Source organism: Scardinius erythrophthalmus (assembly GCF_964197995.2).
Source record: "Scardinius erythrophthalmus genome assembly, chromosome: 1".
Lineage (NCBI taxonomy): Eukaryota > Metazoa > Chordata > Actinopteri > Cypriniformes > Leuciscidae > Scardinius > Scardinius erythrophthalmus.
This window is the reverse complement of record NC_138221.1, coordinates 50,649,997-50,666,940: the sequence shown is the minus strand read 5'-3', so window position 1 is coordinate 50,666,940 and position 16,944 is coordinate 50,649,997. Positions and strand designations below refer to the sequence as shown.

At 37.9% G+C, this 16,944-nt stretch overlaps 2 protein-coding genes across 10 annotated transcripts in view; one reads left to right on the top strand and one right to left on the bottom strand.

Annotated features, from left to right (window-relative positions):
- mapk8ip3 (mitogen-activated protein kinase 8 interacting protein 3) overlaps positions 1-10,615 on the top strand; it is a 31,586-nt gene extending 20,971 nt beyond the window's left edge. For all 6 annotated transcript variants that reach the window (XM_081381348.1, XM_081381351.1, XM_081381350.1 and 3 more), the window contains 15 exons: positions 1,853-1,903; positions 2,967-3,053; positions 3,142-3,294; positions 4,262-4,427; positions 4,530-4,724; positions 4,802-4,958; positions 5,849-5,968; positions 6,071-6,151; positions 6,758-6,825; positions 7,120-7,268; positions 7,359-7,530; positions 7,859-7,972; positions 9,094-9,255; positions 9,334-9,480; positions 9,559-10,615. In XM_081381348.1, coding sequence (XP_081237474.1) covers positions 1,853-1,903; positions 2,967-3,053; positions 3,142-3,294; positions 4,262-4,427; positions 4,530-4,724; positions 4,802-4,958; positions 5,849-5,968; positions 6,071-6,151; positions 6,758-6,825; positions 7,120-7,268; positions 7,359-7,530; positions 7,859-7,972; positions 9,094-9,255; positions 9,334-9,480; positions 9,559-9,680 — 1,944 coding nt within the window. In that variant the 3' untranslated portion in view covers positions 9,681-10,615. The remainder of the gene's footprint in view (positions 1-1,852; positions 1,904-2,966; positions 3,054-3,141; positions 3,295-4,261; positions 4,428-4,529; positions 4,725-4,801; positions 4,959-5,848; positions 5,969-6,070; positions 6,152-6,757; positions 6,826-7,119; positions 7,269-7,358; positions 7,531-7,858; positions 7,973-9,093; positions 9,256-9,333; positions 9,481-9,558) is intronic.
- Positions 10,616-10,988: 373 nt separating this feature from the next.
- On the bottom strand, positions 10,989-16,024 carry nme3 (NME/NM23 nucleoside diphosphate kinase 3; the record flags this gene model as incomplete). 4 transcript variants are annotated; one of them, XM_081373304.1, is made up of 5 exons in its annotated part: positions 10,989-11,693; positions 11,779-11,891; positions 12,017-12,118; positions 12,222-12,352; positions 15,836-16,024. In XM_081373304.1, the coding sequence occupies 5 exons, from the start codon at positions 15,996-15,998 to the stop codon at positions 11,576-11,578; spliced, it is 627 nt and encodes a 208-aa protein (XP_081229430.1). In that variant the 3' UTR covers positions 10,989-11,575. The 4 variants fall into 4 exon arrangements, with proteins under 4 accessions (XP_081229430.1, XP_081229431.1, XP_081229433.1 ...); XM_081373305.1 differs by lacking the exon at positions 15,836-16,024 and adding an exon at positions 14,441-15,293; XM_081373307.1 differs by lacking the exon at positions 15,836-16,024 and adding an exon at positions 15,204-15,282.
- Positions 16,025-16,944: the final 920 nt, after the last annotated feature.

Here is a 16,944-nt window from a genome sequence, read left to right as displayed (position 1 = left end):
AAGGTGACAGGATTAAAGTGAACTTAAATGTGCAATAAAAAAAAAAAAAAACATAAACAAGTAAAAAAATTTGATGAAGAACAGCATTTGACTAAAAAGAAGGCACCTTTGTTAATTTAAATAAAGCTGAAAATAAATAAAATCAAATTTAAATATTAGATGTTTTATATTTTTTGATATATAAAATAAAAAATTAGATATTTATACTTTTTTTGATATTTTTATAAAATGAAAATTAAAAATGTTTCTTTGGCAACTAACTAATTTTTTTTTAAATAAAAATACATTAAAGGTAAACAGAAATGTTTTTTAAAAAGTGACAAAAAGCACATAACAAAATTACTAAAACTTAAACTCAAATGAAAAATATTAATAAATACTATTATATAAATAATACAAAAATAACACTGAACGGTGAGTTGTTTATTTGCACTGTTATTTATTTGATCAGTGAATTGTTTATGTACATGATCCGTGCAAATGAACTGATTTACTAAAATGAATCAGGCTTCGTATATCCACATTATTCCTACGCCCCATGACGCTTTGCGCGAATTATGGGTGTAACTTCCGTTAAGCTGTAAACAATCAGTGAAAGACTAGCTCTATGGACGCAATAATATATTTTTATATATATATGTCAAAATGACATTACATTATTCTACTCACCCTTCAATCATTGAACATTAAAAGCACATTTAAAAGTGTTAAAGCATCAACAAGGTACTTTCAACAGACCATGAATAACCCCAAAAGCGTGAATCTTTCCACAGCAAAATCGGACGGTTAAATGTCACTGTGGTAATCTGTATTAGGCTATATAACATACGTTGCCTTAATAATAATAAAAAAATATATTTACTTCAGCATTGCGTGATACTATTTCAAAGTGCAGATAATAAATTGTATTTACTTGTGAAAACAAACTTGGAAAGAGACGTGAGGATTTGGGGAGAAAAAAAGAGAGATTCTTCGTGCATTCCAGTGAATTATAATGGCATATATCGTAAATTAAATCGGGAGAACAGACCACAAATGTGCAGTATACGTTGACCATTTTCATAATATTACAGTGGAATGCAAAAAGGGAAAAAAGAAAATAATCATGAGGAAAAGAATGCAGTGACTGAAAAGAGCTCTTGCCATAGATATTCTTGTTATAACATGTCACGTTAAAATACCAAGTGTTTATTCTCAAATAAAACATGAAAGAAAACTGATAGCTCATTGGACGGATAAGCTTTATTTGTAGGGCAACCTTATGATTTGAAATGATTTGTTTCAGTCTTTTTGAATGGAAGTTCCCCAAACCGGAAGTGCCGCACCCATAATTCACAACGCAGTAAGCTCGTCAGGAATAAGGTGGATAAGAGACAATAGTGTGCAGTTGCTTATTTTGCTGTAAACGCAGAAAAATGTGAAGAAAATACTGTGATGTAGCTTTTTATCACAATAACAACATAGCAACTTCTATTGCCCAACCCTGTACAAGGTGTCTTTTCACTATTATAAATGGTTTAACATGTTCGTGCCTCATCATCCATCTGAACTCTTGCTAGTGGGCCTGTGACACAGGTATAAGCTCTTGCCTGCCTTTGTCAAGTTCTAAGTAAAAAAAAAAAAAGAAGTAAAAACTACCACTGTCTGCGCTCTGCTGCTGCCATTGTCTTAGTAACGGAACAGTGTTTTTTCTGGAATTATGTTCTCAGATTTTTTGTTCCATGGAACTAGTTAGCGAGTCCATGGTGTGCTGGTTTGTGGCAACAGTGTTAGGGTTGGCATGGTGACAGTGTGTTTGTTAGGGTTGCCGTGGTGACAGTGTCGCCGTGGCGCTAACTGTGATCTCCCACAGAATGGCTCCCAGGCGGACAGCACTCAAGATGCCACAGTGAAGAGGACGCAGGCAAGTCTGAGCGGCAGAGGACCAGCATGCACCTCTCCCACCCTGTCCCTTTAAACCCCGGCCCTAAACCTGACTCAGCCTCAGTCAGCAAATCATAGCGTAGACAGCAGAAAACTGATATAGCAGAAAATGTCTTTGCTGAAGCTGAATTTATCTTTAGGAATTAAACCTCATGTATTTCCAGCTGTCGACATGCTTTCCCGCTAACAATGCTTTGCTAACACTATCAAGTTAACACAATATTTAGTGCATTTTAGACATTTGGCCGATTGTACAGTTGATTACAACAACCTGCAATGACATAAATGTGCCAGACATCATAATTTAGATGCCAGCGTTATTGCAAGACAACCTGAAATGTAAACATTTTATTTAAACTAAAAAAACAAAGTACAAAGTGTCATGAATATGGTAATCATTCAGCATTTGATATGCAATAGTATTTTGAAGTACCATCTGAAACCACTTTTGTAACATGGTACTGCCAGAGTCCTTTTTTGTGAGAGTGCCTTTTTAAAGATAATAAATATAAATAAATGATTATTCTAATCCACAATATAAGCCGCGTTTAGTTGAACTCTAGTGATAACAGTTCAGAACAAGCTCCAGATGTCTAAAATGTAGCAAACCTCATTTTCACACATTCACATTCCAAAATGTTATTGTATAAAGGAGTCCTAGATATGAAAGTAAACTAATTCAGATTATTCTCTCAGCATTGTGTAACATGATATCCTCCTGGTCCGTATCAAACCTCCCTCCATCTTAGAAACACCTGAATCATGATTTGCTGCTCTCTCTCTGTCTTTCAGAGGCGTTTGCTGACTGTACAGTAGATTAACTCCTGTCATTGCGCATGCATCTGCCTTGTAACCCTCTTAACAGACTTTGATCTGCTGCTCTGGTTTGCTGTTCTTGGTTTCCCCTTTCTCTGTCTGCCCTGGATAAAGGCAATCTTAACCAGGGCATGATGGGAGTTTGGCATCTTTCTGCTTGTAGTGTGTAGCAGTGATCTTATTTACAAAGGCCTTGTAAACATCACCGCCTTCCTGTGTTCTCTTAGGCCAATGAGAAAGAGGATAATCGTATGAAAAACGTCCCTGTGCCAGTGTACTGCCGCCCTCTGGTGGAGAAAGACCCCAACAGGAAGGTAGAAGATGACCGACAAACACACGCAGACTATTGGTTCTTCTGAGGTTGTGAAGTTCTGAACTCAGACTCTTGTTCTTCTGACACAGCTGTGGTGTGCTGCTGGCGTGGATCTCACTGGCTGGAAGACATCCAATCAGGACGCTGCAGGTGTGAAGCCATCCAATGGCTCCGATCCCTTGACTGGTGAAGACGAAGGCGGAGACGGCAAGAGCGAGCAGAGCTCACCAGAGAAAAAGAAGGTCAATGGATTTTATAAAAGCACATGTAGTTAAAGAAAAATGTCTTTTGAAGACATGTTCAAGATAATCAGAAAAATGTAAGACTTTTTGAAAGAAATGCTTTTATTCAAGGAGGCATTACATTTATCAAAAGTGACAGTTAAGTCATTTATAATGTTAAAAAATATATATTTCTATTTTAAATAATGGTGTTATTTTGAATTTTCAATTAATCAAAGAACCGTGGAAAAAAAAGTTTCCACAAAAGTAATTAGCAGCACAACTGTTTTTGATAAACTGATCAATTGTTAATATGTACCTTGAATGCAATGGATTAAAGCATCTGCCAAATGCAAATGTAATGTTCTCAATAATGATGATAATAATAAATTACATTTTAAAATATATTTAAAAAGAAAATAAATGCAGATTTGGTGAACATAAGAGACTCAAAACCAATACAAAATCTTACCAACCCCGAACTATTGAACAGTGGTATACACACACACACAGACAGTGGGATCAAAAAGTCTGAGACCACATTTCATTTCAATCAAAATTTAATCCTGGAAAAAAGCAGAAAGTTATTTTGCAGCAGAATTTAAAACAAAGAAATATTGTGATGTAAAATGAATGGTGAATAGTTACAGTTCTCCACTTTTTATTGGTCACTAATCAAATAAGCAAATTTGTGACATTGAAAGCAAAAGGGAGACAAACCAATCAATAAGGAATCCTCAAATTCATGCTAATTTTTCAATTTGTCATGCAAATAATAACATTTTTAATTTACTGTATCATTTATTCACTGTTTAATTACTTTTTAATTTCATTTAATATAATTGTTTATTAAATTCACTATCTCAAAATGGGTCTCAGATTTTTCACAGCTTACCCATCTTTCTTTCAGTAGAAAATGCTAGAAGTGAATTTTAAGCATCATAAAAATTGAATTAAATCTAAAGATCGGTATTTCACCCTCTTCTAGCCTAAGGAACTGCACGAAACTGACTCCATGAACAGCCGCGTGTGGATTCTGACCAGCACTCACTCAGCCAGTAAAGTGGTCATCATCGATGCAAACCAGCCCTGCTCACTAGTTGACCAGTTTAACGTGTGCAATGCCCATGTGCTGTGCATCTCCAGTGTACCAGGTTTGTGTAGTTCTAAACACAAGTATATGCACTGTCGATTGGAACAAACTCTGTTGCGGTTGAGTTAACTGTCGCTTGCATTGTCCGTGTGTGTGCATGTAGCAGCCAGTGAGAGTGATTACCCAGCAGGTGAGATATTTCTGGAGCAGCAGGGTGGAGATGGGGCTTCAGAGGAGAAGGGTGGAGTGGAGGGCATGTTGGCAGGGATCACGATCGTGGGCTGTGCCACTAACTGCAGCGTAGTGCGCAGCAACTGCTCCTCTCGCACTGACACCCCCGTGCAGGACCGAAGCCAAGGTGAGCAAACTGACTGAAAATGTATGTTCTGAATCTGTGAGACAGGACTTATTGGTCATCATATGCTTGGTGTTTAGCTCCTACAGCTCCAGTGTGTAGAAGCTTAGCTGTGTCACAGTCTGCGGAGGAAGCGACAGAAGCCATTGAGGTGTCAGAGGAGACGGGGCCAAGTGAGAACGTGGACAGCACCCTCAGATCTTTCACCGAGCATGTCTTTACTGATAACACACACAGGTACCTTACATATAGCCTGCTTTTAAAACCATAGAAGCTAAGCTACTTTAGATAAAAGTGCCTTGCAAATGCATAAATAAAGCTTTCTGCACGGACATCTTACAATTTCCTAAACCACTCATCGCCTATTATATTTTTCTGACTGCAAAAGGATGTTTTTTATTTGCTGAATACTTTAGGCAAGGGCGTGGAATTTAGGAGGGACACTAGAGACATGTTCCTGCAAATATCAAGCAACTACCAAACGGTGCCTAGCAATAATTGTGATCACACAATTAACATATATTTGTAATTTTGGCCACATCTGAAATGGGTCACACCTTTGACATTATTAGAAGTCAAACTAAATATGCCAGAAAACCCCGTATAAGCATATTGAAAATACATGTGCACAGTTTTCTTTCAGAATCATCATTGTTCCAATTCATTTTAACCCTGCCTGTAAGTGCTCTCCATAAATTATGTATTATGTACTCTGAGCGATATTAACAATTGCACTGCGGACAGAGTAAACAGTCTCCATTAATAATCCTTGTCCATGGACTTCTTGTCATTATTAGTTACCTTTAATTTTTAACATTACCAAATTCATTAATTAAAGTCAATTTTTATTTTAGTTTTGAATGTGCTAGTTTAGATATTCTATCATGAAGTAAAGAAGACTAAATTGTAATGTTGTTGGTTTACATAGTCAAAATTGCGTAATTATTGTCGTAGCAACATACTGGCATAAAAAGTACTCCCTTTATGAGTTATGAGTGTGTTGGCTACCATATCTATAAAAAATTTTGTGCAAAAATGGGGATGTCCCCACCAATATCAAAATCAAAGCTACACCCTTGACTTTCATAAATGATGTGTTGAATTGAAATGGTCTACTCTGCCATCAGTGAGGCAGGTGTGCCAAAGGAGCAAGTGACATCAGCCCCCACAGACTCAGAAGAGGCAGGAGACGATCGGGCAGGAACGAGCGCCGCCCCAACCATGTGGCTGGGAGCCCAAAACGGCTGGTAGGCATTACATCTTCAATTGTATTTTCACATTATAAAGGCATAATTCCATTTCCAACATTATATACACCATGTAAAATACACTGTAAACTCTGTCCACAGGCTTTATGTCCACTCTGCAGTGTCCAACTGGAAGAAATGCCTCCATTCAATCAAACTCAAAGACTCTGTACTGAGTTTGGTGTAAGTAGAATCCTAATGAACTATGTACACTACCGTTCAATTTTATTGTTTTTGAAGGAAGTCTCTTATGCTCACCAAGGCTGCATTTATTTGATCAAAAATACAGTAAAAGCAGTAATATTGTGAAATATTATTCAGATTTAAAAGAACTGTTTATTTGCTGTGATGTCAAAGCTGAATTTTCAGCATCATTACTCCAGTCTTCAGTGTCACATGATCCTTCAGAAATCATTCTAATATGATGATTTGCTGCTCAAGAAATATTTTTTCTTATTATCAGTGTTGAAAACAGCAGTGCTGCTTAATGTTTTTGCAGAAACCTGATACATTTTCCAGAATTCTTTGATGAATAGAAAGTTCATAAGCATGTTTTTGACATAGAAATCTTTTGTAAGAGTGTAAAGGTTTTGATCAATTTAATGCATCCTTACTGAATAAATGTAAAACTCTTACTGTCCCCCAAACTTTAGAACAGTACTATTTATATATATATATACTTCTGTTTACATGTTTACCAATAACAAGTATAGACCAATAACAAGTATCCCGAGGTATATGAAAAAATTCTGTAATAATTTCTTCTGTCTTTGTCTCTTTGTGTTTCAGACATGTGAAGGGGAGAGTTTTGGTTGCATTAGCTGATGGAACACTTGCAATCTTCCACAGAGCTGAAGGTTTTCATCATGTTAAACTTATTAGAAAAATAACTGTCATTTATTATTAAAGCAGGGTTTTGCTGTAAATATTTGTATTCATGCTCTCCATAATGTAAAATCAGATCCAAAGCACGCACATCCACAGCAAAGCTATATGTTGCTCAAATTGGGTGCTCAACAAAGTCGGCACACCACGGCTCCAAAAATGTGAAAAATTTAATGATAGACTCACACACAGGAGGTAACGTTTCGAGCACTTTGGCTCTTCGTCTGACTTTTTTCCTTTTTTCCTCTCCATAATGTGAAACATAGATGGACAATGGGACCTATCCAACTATCATCTAATGGATCTGGGAAGACCCCACCACTCCATTCGATGCATGGCTGTGGTTCATGACAAAGTCTGGTGTGGTAACAAGAACAAGATCCATGTGATCCAGCCCAAGAGCATGCAGATTGAGGCGAGTCTCAGACAGCGAATGTTATGTCCTCATCATAACCTTTGTCTTGGGACTTTTATTTGATTTTATGTTTCTCTCTCTTTCATATAGAAATCCTTTGACGCTCACCCACGCAAGGAGAGCCAGGTGAGGCAGCTGGCATGGATTGGTGATGGTGTCTGGGTGTCAATCCGTTTGGATTCCACGCTCCGCTTATACCACGCACTCACACACCAGCATCTACAAGACGTGGACATCGAGCCTTACGTCAGCAAGATGCTGGGTAACACTTGCTTCTGTGACTTCAACACTTCTTATTTATAGGTTCTGGTTAGAGATGAGTTTAGTAGTGACATAAGATGTTTGCTGAATTGCCTCCTCTTAGCATTTAAGGCTTAGCTTGGCAAAATAATATTTATTTTATTTCTCCAGATCCTTAAAAGCAGTTCAACTGAAAGTTTACACTATAGTAAACTAACTTTATTATTATTATTATTTAAATGTATTGTTAATTCATTATTATGTTAATTTATTGATGGAAACATCTTGCCTAATATATATAAAAGATCAGTAAATGTTTTACATTGTGCTGTGTTGTCTGTGATTGACAGGTACAGGAAAGTTGGGCTTCTCTTTTGTCAGGATAACTGCCCTGCTGATTGGAGGAAACCGCTTGTGGGTGGGGACTGGAAATGGTGTCATCATCTCAATCCCTTTGACTGAAAGTAAGTCTGGGGCGAGTTTGTTTGCACACACACTTCAGCGTTCACATGATTTTCCTAACCTTTTCCCTTTCCATTGATCGACCAAAACATGTCCCTGTCATTGGTTTATGCTGGTTAGCTCTTCTCTTCTTTGGTGATCGGCCAGCATGGTCTTTATTCTGAAGCTTGCTAGCCAATGAAGTCTTGCCGGTTAAGCTAGTAAAGAGGCTTGAATCTCACTAACTGTTCAGCTCATTGGGTTGCCAACACCCTGGGATTAACCTGCAAACTTTAATGTCATCATCCCAGATCATTAACTGCTAGGTCAACCTCCTTAATCCATTAATTACCCAACAAACCCTGTGTCGTCATCTCCTTTCTAGCTTTTCTTCTTTGTTCCTTTTTCTCTATTGTACCACTACCCTCTTTTGCTCTGTCTCACGAGTGTTGCTCTTTTGTCCTGCCTTGTTCCCCTTCCCCCTTCCTCCTTCCTGTAGCCGTAGTTCTTCATCGAGGGCAGCTCCTCGGACTGAGGGGTAAGTGTGGAGCGTTACGACTGTCATTCTTGTAAGATCAGTTACATCACACTTCTTTTGGGAACACCTTGGTCTTCTTTCATTTATTCCATCGTTCAATAAACTTTCTTTCTTTCAGTGGTTTAGCATGTTTTGGTCATGGATGACTTATTTCTCTGTGCATTACTACATTGTTTATTTAAAGTGTTGTGGTCATTTTTTTCCCATTATTTTCAACAGGGAAATGCAGAGTCATATAAATATAAATCCACATACATATTTATCAGATAAATATATCTTTCGCAACATAAATCTAATATAATTGCTAAATCAGAAATATATTAAACAGACTATAGAAATGTATATATGTATATACACCTTGGCCTTCTTTCATTACTTATTTCATTAAACTATTTTTCAGTGGTTTTATGTTTTAGTAATGAATGAATTGCCTCTCTGTGCATTACTATCTTCATTATGTACATTTTAAGTGGTGTAATTTTTATCCATGGATATTTTTTTGCATGCGTCAGCAGATTCATTTCTTTACTTAAGCTCTGGCAGTTCCTGTGAGTTTCTGCGATTGGTCATTGCGCTTTATGATGGCTGGTTTCTGTTCTCTTGTAGCCAATAAGGTGTCACCCACATCGTCAGGGGGCGTGATCCATGTATATGCGGATGACAGTAACTCTGAGAAGAGTAGCTTCATACCATACTGTTCCATGGCCCAGGCTCAACTCTGTTTTCATGGACACCGAGATGCCGTCAAGTTCTTTGTGTCAGTGCCAGGTGAGTGTCAAATCAATAATAGTATATTATATGCAGTGAGCTGTGTCAGTCCCAAAACATGTGGTCTTTTGTTTCCAGGCAATGTGCTGGCCACCCTGAACGGTAGCGTGTTGGACAGCCCATCAGAGTCTCAGGGGTCCTCAGCCCCAGCGGACACAGAAGCTCAGAGTCTTCAGAACGTACTGGTGCTGAGTGGAGGAGAGGGTTACATTGACTTCCGCATTGGTGAGAAGTAATTGATAAGCGAAATTGGCATGTACATTGGGTCATAAAATCATGACTTATTCATTCTGTCATTCTCAGGTGATGGTGAGGATGAGACAGAGGAAGCAGATGGCGAAGCTCCTCCTCAGATGAAGCCAGCGTTGTCTAAAGCAGAGAGGAGTCATATCATTGTGTGGCAGGTGTCTTATGTTCCAGAGTAACACGGACAGACACCTCCTGCCTTGCCCCCCTTTCCGCCCCCAAAGATAAAAGTATGAATCCTTTCTGTAACTATGCCCCGAATTCTGTACCTAAGCTATGTAACTACCACGGCCTTGTAACTACCCCTTTAAAGTCTTATATTGAACCCTTCAGCCTGTATTTTCCTACCCTCAATTATAACTACCTGTACGATCCTTCAATCCACCCTGTAACATTCCCTTTCCAACAAAAACACAAAGGTTCAAGAACTTCCTGCTACTTATGACTGAATGGCAATTTCAAATGAAATGCATATAAACAGCTTAAACAATACCAAACTACGTTCCTGAAAGAACTACCCAGTTTTTGCCAAATACCGTGACCTTTGTTTTTACAGTCCCTCAGCACACAGATCACTCAATGATACGAACTCATCGTGAACTCAAGAGTTTCAGAGATGAGCGGAATCATTTTGAAAAGACCAGCTAGATGAATATTGGAATACAAGAAGGAAAATGCAAAAGAGACTTATGTAAATACTGGAATACATCATGCACTGCAGAAAGAAATGAGTGAATATGTGAGGATAATCAAATAAATGGTGGCCAGGATTTGTGGGTAATTAGCACAACCCAAACATGTCCCAATGGCATTTCAGCTCATTAAGTAAATATGTAAAAGAATATTCAACTAAATTGATTTTTAAAAAAGCACGCAAAATCACTTTAACCAATTGCTGCTAGCCCTCTTTCAACCTAAGTGAAATGTGTGCTGACTGGATCTGCTAACTTCCCTTTTGGATTAAGCATGAGGTTAACAGCTGAACTGAAGCCTTCCATTGGCTGCAGGTTTGAAAGAGATGGACGTCCCGCCCAGTCGCCTTGTATGTAAATCATCACTCTGTGTTCTCTGTGTGGTTAAGTATTAAGAAATAAACGTTTATGTGCTGAATGCTTCTGTTGTCAGTGCCATCATTTGATGAAATGCTGTCATAATTTCATCAATATGTCATACACACAATTATATCTTAGAGGAAAATACTCGTTCAATATTCAATTCCGTTCAATTATTTTTTTTTTTTAAAGAAATGTATACTTTGATTCAAAAAATTTATTTCAAAACAATGCTCTTCTTTCAAACTTTCTATTCATCAAATAATTCTACTATACTGTCATTTTAAAATCTAATAAATTTCACAATTTACTGTTTATATTGTATTTTTGATCAAATAAATACAGCTCTGGTGAGCAGAAGAGAATGTTTTAAAAAGCTTACCAACCTCCAAACTTTTGAATGGTAGAGTTTACACAAAATAATACACACAAAGATAAATGAACAAAGGAATGATTTATTTGTAATGTTCCGTCAAGTGAGCTCCAACCACTAGAGCAAGATCAAGCATTACTGGGATATTTAAGTTTTTCAGAGCAAGCTGGCCATTTGTCATTCATTATTGCTTTTCTTTTTGAGTCATGAAGAATAAATGTATTTTTACATAGTGCATCAAGATGACAAGAATGCTCATATCAAAAGTTGGATGTAAAAATGTAAACAATGTATTTTGAGTGAATGTAAACACTAAGTAACTTCAGAGTAGTGTATGACTTATGACTTACCAACCCACTAAAGATTAGTTACACATTGAATATCTATTTTTGCATATTTGCAAAGAAACCCTCACACATGTTCACAACAGCATGAGTAAAGCAGTAAGAAAATGGTCACATTTAAAAAAAGCTTGACCAATGATTGGATTTCAGTGATCCAGACAAATGTCATCATAAGCTACCTTTTCCTTTATTATTTTGGTCACTATGGCTTGAGCAGAGCAGCCTTTACTCTGCGAGGAGCAGGTATCAGATGCAGATGAAGCTGCAAAAGCTGTGTGTTACGATAAATGTACATGATGACTTTCTTAGGCGTAGATCCAGTTGTGACTGCACTCCTCCCAGCACATCAACTCGTGATGCTCGAACCACAGCGAGATCTCTCTCTGAGCACTTTCAACTGAATCACTGCCATGGATCACGTTCCTGCACAAGAAAAACAATTAAACATCCAGTCGTCCGTCCATCCATCCATCCATCCAGTCAGTCAAACATGCACATACACACTAACCTGCTCACTTCCACGCAAAAGTCTCCTCTGATAGTGCCTGGGAGAGAGTCTGCTGGATTTGTCTCTCCAAGCATCTTTCTGGCGGTCTTAACCACATCATGTCCTTGCCATACCTAATAAAACATATATAAATACCCACTCATAAAGTGTTGAAGGTAGACATCTTCATAGGAACATCATAGCAGCATAAGTGCAGAAATCCTATTGGACCTCTATACGGAGACAATGTGTTTCTTACCATAGCAAGAATGGGTCCTGAGCTCATGTATTTGACCAAGCCGCTGTAGAAAGGCTTCTCCCTCAGGTCCCGGTAGTGCTCTCTGAGCTGCTCCTCTGATGCCTACAAGCATTTACTGTATTAATACAGATTATATATTTCTTATGATATATTATTCATTTTCTTAATGAAAGCTCATTGAAAGATACTCCAGTGCTGCTCTCACCTGCAGGAGCTTCATGCCGACCAGTTTGAGACCCTTGAGTTCAAAGCGGCGCACAATCTCGCCCACCAGTCTGCGCTGAACACCATCTGGCTTCACTGCAATGAACGTGCGCTCGTTTGGGCCAGTCCATCCTGAAAAACATATCTGAAATTAAACCCTTTTAAACCCCCTCGACTTCTCAATGACATCGCTTGTTTTTTAAGTACTTTATTACAAAAAATAAAACGGGTCTATCTTGTAGAAGTTAGTTTGAGTGGTATTCTAATGTTACCACACAATGTTACCACAAAAATGGCAACATCAGAAATCCCTGTCCTTGTGGGGACATGTTTTGGTCCTCATGAGGACAACAGCTTATAAATCGTACTAAGTTATGTTTTCTGAAAATGTAAAAATGCAAAAGTGTTCTGTGATGGATAGTCTCTCCGCGGTAAATATAATAAAACAAATTAATATTTTATTTCCATTTATTTGTTTATTCAGTAAGTACGGTAGTTCGGTAAGTGTTCTTTAAGCACAACACTTAAGTAGAAGTACTAAAGTATTAAAAATTTTTTGTACTTAAGTATTGCAAGTAGTTTATTTTAAAATGACCTACTCAAGTACTGAAAGTAAAAGTATTGTGTTATGAAGTTATTAAAGAAAACAGTCAAAAGTTTGAACATCATATTGTTTATATTATTTCAAATGTTTAGGACACTCACAATTAATTTGGCTGAAGCAGCAGTGCAAGGACAGGAATGTACAAGAGCACCTTAAAACACTGAGCTTAACTCTTTGTAAACAAAAACAGATCAAATATGTCCCTTCCCCGTTTAAAGCATCCCTCTCTTCTCTTCCCTGCTTGTGCCTTTTTTCTCCACAGCTTATTGGTTATTTAGCAGCATGTAACAGATCTCTGGAAGCTTTGTTTATGTCAGGGAGTTCCTGGAATGGCTCTTCTTCATGAGTTCCATATATGGACTAAATGTGCATAGGGTGCCCTCAGGCTGCCAGTATGGACTGAAAACACAGTACATCAGAGTATCCAGCACTCATAATGATTACATCGGCCCATTTTGGTTATAATTTCAATAAATGTTATTCCTCTCTATAGAAATCTGACGTAAAACTATGAAATCTATCAATATTTGTCTAAATCTGCACATTTTTGAGCTAAAAGCCCTGAGGGACGTTGTTTTGTCAAGCGCTGTCATGACGACCGCACAGGAGTTTTTTTCTGAATACGCTGATTTCACGATGCCGCCATTTTGAAATCGAAAGTGAGGCTCCGGTGGGCGATATTTTTTTCACAGGATGGTAGGGGAAGACTCATGAATATTCATTAGGGAAGTCATCCCTGATTGGTCTTAACCCCAGTGACGGGTAGGTTTAGGGCGGGGTTAGGGGTAGGTCATCAGACCCCCAATGGCGGGTAGGTTTAGGGGTGGGGTTGGGGTAGGTCATCAGACCAATCAGGGATGACTTCCCTAATGAATATTCACGAGTCTTCCCCTACCATCCTGGGGAAAAAAATCGCCTCCGGTGGGAGGAACCCCGGAAGTAAAGATAAACAACAATGCCTTGGACTACCAATCTGAAGCTGCTGCCGCGATTTACACAATATAGGATATGTATATAGTTAATTCCTGCTCCTTTTTTTTACTTTCTGAATTATATATATAAAAAAATATATAAATTAATTTCACTGTATATAGTCTAAAGTATTAAAGAAATGTATGTACAGTTTTAGAATTGACACAACATCATTAAACACAACAATACGCCATCGCATTCACGACTCTCCTGTGATTGAAGGCGACTCTTCCGGTTTTCTTCCCACCGGAGCCGCCGGAGCCTCGCTTTCCATTTCAAAATAACGGCTGCGTGAAATCGGCGTATGGGAGCGGCTGACGCTCATAATTCATATTAAAGGTATCGACTATTTTTTCTATTACATAACTCCTGACACAAATTAAGACATAACTGTCCCTATACGTTTCTCAGAATAAAATAGTGCTCAAATACTGAAACTTGAGTCTTATATAATTTTAATTATGTATAGTTTGTCAAGGTAATAACATTACATCTAATAGAAACTTTAAACTATTTAAACAAAGAACGACTCAGTGCATCGGCGTCCTCATGACGGCTAACAGTTACGCACTTCATTCTAACGCTATAATATGAATTCTTTCACTCCGACAAATGAAAACATGGATTCTGGTCTCCTTCCTCACCCTCACCGCCACGATCACTCGAAGTTGAAGTTGGTTTTGCTGGTTCTCCCATCTCGAAACAAATGAACAAAGCTCAAGTGTTCTCACTGGAGGCAGGAAGCAGAGCGAAAGGCGGAACGGGAGCGCGCGCGGTCTTCTTCATCATCGCTTGATTCGCTGGGCTAGCTTCATCTAACCTGGTGACAGAGCCATCTACTGCTCTGGCAGTGATAATGTGGGGTTGGAATGATTCGTAACATTTTTATAATTGTAACGAATAACGATGCAGCACATAAAAAAATGTATCGGAGTAAAAGTATTAAACTCATCGAAAATATGCACTGAAGTAAAAGTGGAAATAGGAGAAAAAAATAATAAAGTACAGATACAGCCTTTCAGTACTTAAGTACAGCAGTGAAGTAGTTCTACTTCGTTACTATACATCTCTGAGCTTAACATACGTATAAAATCATAATCGATCTACACATTATTTAAAAAAATATGAAAGTAGAATATGCCGTACATCCTATTAATACCGAAGCATTAAACCTCTTAGCCCTCGCCACCTAGTGTAGGTCAAAACAATAACTGGCGTTGACTCCATTTCAAATGTATTAGTTGTATTTACTTGCAAATGAATATTATTATAACTTTATGAAAATCGTATAGAAGTAGTCGATATCGTTTCAGCGCAATCTATTTATTTTCAAGGTCCCTGCAGAACAAAAGTGTCCATTAAAATGACTCGAGACATCTTCGTAAGAGCACGTATTCTTCTGCATACCTGATTCAATAATCCTCGAGTGTTTTGCGGCTAAATCCGCGAGCTCTTTCATGTCGGATAATGACCTTTTAGAGACCATTATATGTGTGTGCGCACCGCAGCCGTCTCGCGGGCGCGCTGATGCTAACGGACCAATCACGGAGCAGCAAAACACTGAAGAACCAATCGCAGGAACACAATAGGATAAAGTCAAGAACAAGGAGTGAAAGCATTTTATTACCCGTTTTTTATTACTCAGATTATTAATTTTTATGTTAATGATAAATATCACATGCTAATTCGTTAACAGAGTTAGACTAGGACCCAAAACACATTTTAGGTGGTAACCTATTTGTGTAGTTGACGAATGACGTATGGGCCGCATGTGTTAAAGCGAAATGCTTGCGTTACTGCATGTTGCTATTACTTCGCATCACCTTATGCCTAACAACCTCTCCTAAAACAAAGCATTATGTGCGTACATACGTAGCGCTGTAACGTGTACATCTGATATCGTTAGTCAGCCTAGCAAACAATAACTCACTAGATGAATTAAAATAAGCCGGCGACATGAGGACTGCTTGAGTTGTTGATCACTTTAAATTTTATTTCGCTAATAAAACGACTAAGACGTCCATAAAGGCACCACTTACCCATCTTGAAAACGTTCGCAAATATTGTTAAGCAAAGAATGATCATCTTATTCTTCGCCGAGCAGGAAACCGGGCGGGCGGGCTCAGGAGGAGTTTTTGGAAGAGAGAGGGAGGAGAGACGCGTGCGCGCGCGCTGAGGAGTATCGCTAGGTGACATGCGCATGCTTGCCTGGTTTTTGCTCGTCCGCACTAAAACATCTTCCCCCGGTCTCAAAGACAGTGGTTAAATCTAGTCCCAGACTAAAATGAATGTTTGAGCTGTTTTATTGGATAACTGATAATTATAAAAGCACAGACTAAATCTGAACTGGTAGGAACAGGATTAATCTGAGTTTAGTAATTGGCCTACAGTATATTAGCCTACATTTGATTTACCCCATTACAGTAGTCCCTTTATTGCTATCATAAAAATACACTTACTTGTAGGTTTAAAATTCTAAATAAGGCACATCTAATGTCCATCAACAAATATTTTATGGAATATTCTATTGCCTATATCTTTTCAAAATGTATAGCCTACTATCGCTCTTAATTTCATGTTATCCTCTCCATAGTGTACTTTAGAAACTAAATCTAACCAATCATTTAAAACTGGGGATTCTTGCTTTCTCCCAAAAAATTGTATTGCTTTAAAAGCTGTAATACTCAACATTATAAGTCAGTCATCTTTATTAAGTAGCATAGGTCGTATACCCAAAACTCTATTTTGTATCTTTATTATATTTGGTTTCTTAAAAATGTCTTCCTTGAATTACTTCTGTTAAATTTTTTATTTTACAAGTAGACGAGCCTATAAAATATGAGTGTAATGAGCTATAAGTTCACCGCAACTTATCCAGCATACTAAAGATAAATTATTATAGTTTTAAGATATTTCTGGTGTTATAAAATATTGCATATTAATTTAAGCAAAATGTGTATTTTAGTCAGAATTATTGTGCTCCTATTTGGCGCGCAGAAGCGTTCGTTCAATGTGAAGTTTAGCAGCAAAATGGAGATATTTGCACGACTTTCTAACATTTACAGATGGAGAATATACCTGTGAAATGTAAGTTTTGCACTTAGGAAAACACCATGTCTCAAACGCACAAAATACATGCTGTTTGCTG